Below are 4,563 nucleotides of genomic sequence, written 5' to 3'. Positions count from 1 at the left end.
GTGGACAAGACACACATTCAGCTTTCATGTCATCACTGCTCCAAACTTTAATTTCAAAACTTAACTTAAGTTACAGTGATATTATTGTTTAGTCCAGTTATGAACTAAACAATAATATCACTGTAACTTAAGCCAAAAATAAAAAGTTAGTTTTGTTTCTTGTTTTTTTATGTTTGTTAATTAAGTTTCTTCACTGTCTATATGCAGGTACGTTAGTCAGTGATGTGCCTACTGAGTATGGTGACATAGAAAAGCCAGGTTAAAAACAAACAGAGGCAGTATGCAAATTTCTTCATTAAAACATGGAAACATTAATTTATTTATTGAGAAGAAGAACGTGTTCAGTGTTTTTACTTTTTTTCAATAGAAACACATGATTGATGCAAAAGCTTTGCTCACTTTCTGCTCAACTGGTTGTGTTGTCTATACAGTACAGAAAGTTACATTTCATTCCTTTTTTTAGCTTTAAAGCATTGTTCATATATTGTCTAACTAGTGACAGTATTAGTTCAAAGTTTTTAGTTTTTGTCTCTTGTGGATTGGAATAGCCTTCCTTTCAGTGCATATATTTTGGAATCCATACTAAAGCTGTATCAGCATCAGTATTGAAAGAACATAATAGAAACGTCCCATAGCATAAATTCTTCTTTTCTGTTGTTAACCGGTTGTTTTATAAAAAAAAAAAAAAAAATGCAGAAAACCATTATTACCTGTAATGCAGAGCTGACACCCATTTTTTAACACTTTTTTGTGAAGAATGTGCTCTAGTAAGGTGCGGGACTTTGTTAAAAAATTGTAACAGAAGTTTTGAGTTCATTTTTATAATAAAATACTTTAACCTCAATTTACTTATTTTATGAAGGCTCACCCCAGGCTAATACAATGTATCGTAGAGGGATGAAGTGGTATCCACTCCGAGAGCCACAATAGCCAGCCAGCTTAGAAAAGGCATAGTCCAGTTAAATGTGCTGTAAAAAAGAAAAAAAAAAACGACTATAAATACACAGAGGATACACTGCAAAATAACATGCAAAATAATAATTTAAGTTATTTGTTATTTTTTAGGACATTGATGCTGGATATACTAATCCTTGTCATCACACACACAAGAGACAGTAGAACATCCAAAGACCTGAAACCTCTGTGACTTCATCTTACTCTGCTCCCTGCAAACCAGCCTCCACCTAACCACAACACCCCCACTGAGAACTAGCCCACCTAGCCCTCTGCACCAGAACCCACTGTCTTCTATTTGCTCTCTGTCCCGCTCGGATCAGATAATGTGAAAAAGGAACCATAGAGCAGTGGGAGCGGCCACGTGGCATTTCCAGCAAAACCTCACAAGGCAAATAGATATACAGACGTGGACAAAATTGTTGGTACCCTTCTGTTAAAGAAGGGTAAGTTATTTTAGTGACTATTGTGGGTTTTTCTCCACAATAGTCACTAAAATAACTTGAAACTGAAAAAAGTAGTAAAAAATAAAAATTTACTGAAAATGAATTAATGAAAATCAGGTATTGCTTTTGAATTGTGGTTCCACAATCATTTTAAAAAACACAATAATGAAACTGGCCTGGACAAAAATGATGGTACCACTAGAACAGATTGAAAATGACTTAACCATAGGCACATGTTAAACTAGCATAACAGGTGTCTTCAAACTTGTAATCAGCCAGTCTGTCTATTTAAAGGGTGAAAAGTAGTCTCTGTGCTGTTTGGTATTGTGGTGAACATGGACCACAGAAAGCTAAGGAGAGAGTTGTCTCAGGAGATTAGAAAGAAAATTATAGACAAGCATGTTAAAGGTAAGGGCTATAAAACTATCTCCAAGCAGCTTGGTGTTCCTGTGATGACAGTTGCACATATTATTCAGAAGTTTAAGGTCCATGGGACTGTAGCCTACCTCCCTGGACGTGACCGCACAGAGGTGGGACCAAGTCATTGCTTTGCAAGTAAGTCTCAAGTCTTTGCACTCAAGTCCGAGTCAAGTCTCAAGTCAAAATAGGCAAAGTCCGAGTCGAGTCCAAGTCAAGACCGAAAACTGTCAAGTCAAGTACTGCCATTTCTGTTTCAAGTCCTTTTAAACAAAATAATAATATATATACACAGATCATGTATGCTTACAAAATATGTATTTATCAAAACATAAATAAACCACTCCTTTCAGGAATAAACATTTGAAAAAACAAGTGCAACTGTAATTATTTGAACAAGGTGTTAACATTGCATTTCAACTGCATATTGCATTTGAACTAGTTACACAGCAGCTTCTGTCCTGTCCTCTGTATCTCATCTCATATTGCCCGTGTGTGTGTGTGTGTACACATGTGAGAATGTGTGTACACGTGAAAAACATAAATATATGAACAACCTTGAACATGGTCTTTATGTCAGGGCCCTATAACGCATTGCATTTGCAAAAGACCAAATTGGCTAAAAGTTTGTCAGTCATTTGTGCACGATGGGACTTAGCTGTAGTGCTAAAGTAATCCCAACATCCTTCTTCTGCCTCTTATGGTATGCAACAAAGAACCCTTCTCCGTGGTCCTCTTGCTCTTCTTCATCAACCCGAGGCACAGGTTGCTCAGTCTCTGCAGCATCTTGCAGGATCAATTCTGAAAAAAACAATAGCAGACACTTAGAGTCCTTATTATCATTTGTGTTGGTGATGCAGTGTGTTAGACTGAAATACTTAAATATTGTTGCAGTCAATTAAATCAGATTGTGAGGGGAAAAGTTACATTAGACTTAGTAACATTTACCTTTCACTTGTTGTGCCACCTCTGCCTTGACATCATGCTTGACCAGCACATGGGGCTCCACCCACAACAGAGAAAAGGCTGGATCCAAGGCAGCTGCTTTGAGGTAGACGGGATTGGAAAATGGAGCATCAACCACATCTTGTGTCCTAGCCATTTTCACATTGATGAAGATTCCCAGAAATCTTTTGTTCAGGGATGCCTGGAGACTTCTGACCAGGCCACACAGGAAGCAGACTTGAGGCTTCAGCTTCTCAAGGTGGTGGTTGAGGGACAAGACAGAAGGAACAACAGCACTAATTGTGACCTTCTCCCCCTGTGTCAAATCAGTTGCTTCTCCAAATGGTTTCAGGATGTCCACTAACTCCTTCAACAGATTCCACTCCCGTGCTGTGAATGACAACTCCCTGTGCCCAGCCTTTTCTAGAACAGCACAGAGCTTTAGATGATTGCACTGGAGAACTGCCTTCACTTGCCGAAGTGTTGAGTTCAATCTTGTGTTGACTGCAGCAGGGATGCCTTTCTGTTCTCCAAATTCAGCATCAAACACATCTTTGAATGTTGTGCTTGTGTGCAGCAGTGAGCTGAGTTTTGATAACTTTGAAAGAGAAGGCAATACCACTTTTGTTTCTTTCAAGCCGTCTCCCACCACCAGCTGAAGAGTGTGTGCAAAACACTGCAGGCGCTGTTTCTTTGCCATAGCAACATCTACTGTTTCCTGATCTTCCAGGGTTAAGTCACACCAGAGCTCAGGGTCATCAAGATAATCTCCATCATCGTCATCCTCTTGTTCAATTGGGAAACATACAGTGAATGCTTTTCTCATATTAGCAGCATTGTCACTAATAATGTAGTCCAGTTTATCTTTAATGGTGTATTCGTCACATATTGACTCAAATTGGTCACAGATTCTTTCAGCTGTGTGTGAGCCTTTGAAGCGTTCACAGGCCAAGAGATTGGACCTTAGCTGTATCCTCTCTGCCTCTTTCTGAAACATGTTCAGTGTTGCTCAATTGAGTTTTTAGTTTTGAGCGTCTCTCTTCAGCGAGGTTCTCTGTTTTTGATGTCAGTGTTCTGCGACACACTGGGCTGTACTTGCTGAAAACTCTTGTTTTCCACGATAGACAGGGGCAAGTTGCAGTCAATAATCAGGTTGGACAGTATTGCATGGGTTATGGCTTTCTGCTGTGGATGACTCATTCTGTATTGCCGACACGATTGTCCAGGAATTGTGAAATTGAGGGCTGCTGAGGTTCATTTGGGATCCTTTTGGCCATCTGGTACTCTTCAAATCTGTAAACACATTAAATGGATATCAGAAAATCCCTTATAGCCACACATTCCTCTCTTCCTCATCCTCCTCGATCTGAGCGCCGCTTTTGACACCATCTCACACCCCATTCTCCTCAGTAGACTCGCTTCCATTGGTCTCTCTCACTCACCCCTCACCTGGTTCCGCTCTTACCTCACTGGCCGCACTCAATATGTCCAACTCAGATCCTTCACTCCAAAACCCTCCGCCGTCACCACAGGTGTGCCCCAGGGCTCTGTCCTGGGGCTTCTTCTTTTTATCATATACCTCCTCCCCCTTGGCCACATTCTACGCACATTCAACATCCATTTCCACTGCTACGCGGATGACACCCAGCTCTACCTCTCCTGTAAACCCAACTCCACACTCCCACCCCCCTCCCTCACCGCCTGCCTCTCTGAACTCAAATCCTGGTTCACTGCAAATTTTCTCAAATTAAATTGCAATAAAACTGAAATCCTCCTTCTTGGCACCAGAACTACTCTTTCT

At 40.4% G+C, this 4,563-nt stretch overlaps 1 protein-coding gene across 2 annotated transcripts in view; it reads right to left on the bottom strand.

The window, feature by feature from the left end:
- Positions 1-507: 507 nt before the first annotated feature.
- LOC103397244 (zinc finger BED domain-containing protein 4-like) overlaps positions 508-4,563 on the bottom strand; it is a 52,448-nt gene continuing 48,392 nt past the window's right edge. For both annotated transcript variants that reach the window (XM_008335463.3, XM_025052727.1), the window contains exons 2-3: positions 2,766-4,055; positions 508-2,618 (exon numbers count right to left, since the gene is read on the bottom strand). In XM_008335463.3, coding sequence (XP_008333685.2) covers positions 2,452-2,618; positions 2,766-3,759 — 1,161 coding nt within the window. In that variant the 5' untranslated portion in view covers positions 3,760-4,055 and the 3' untranslated portion in view covers positions 508-2,451. The remainder of the gene's footprint in view (positions 2,619-2,765; positions 4,056-4,563) is intronic.

This window comes from Cynoglossus semilaevis, chromosome W (genome assembly GCF_000523025.1).
Source record: "Cynoglossus semilaevis isolate Cse_v1.0 chromosome W, Cse_v1.0, whole genome shotgun sequence".
NCBI lineage: Eukaryota > Metazoa > Chordata > Actinopteri > Pleuronectiformes > Cynoglossidae > Cynoglossus > Cynoglossus semilaevis.
This window is presented reverse-complemented; position numbering and strand designations above follow the sequence as displayed.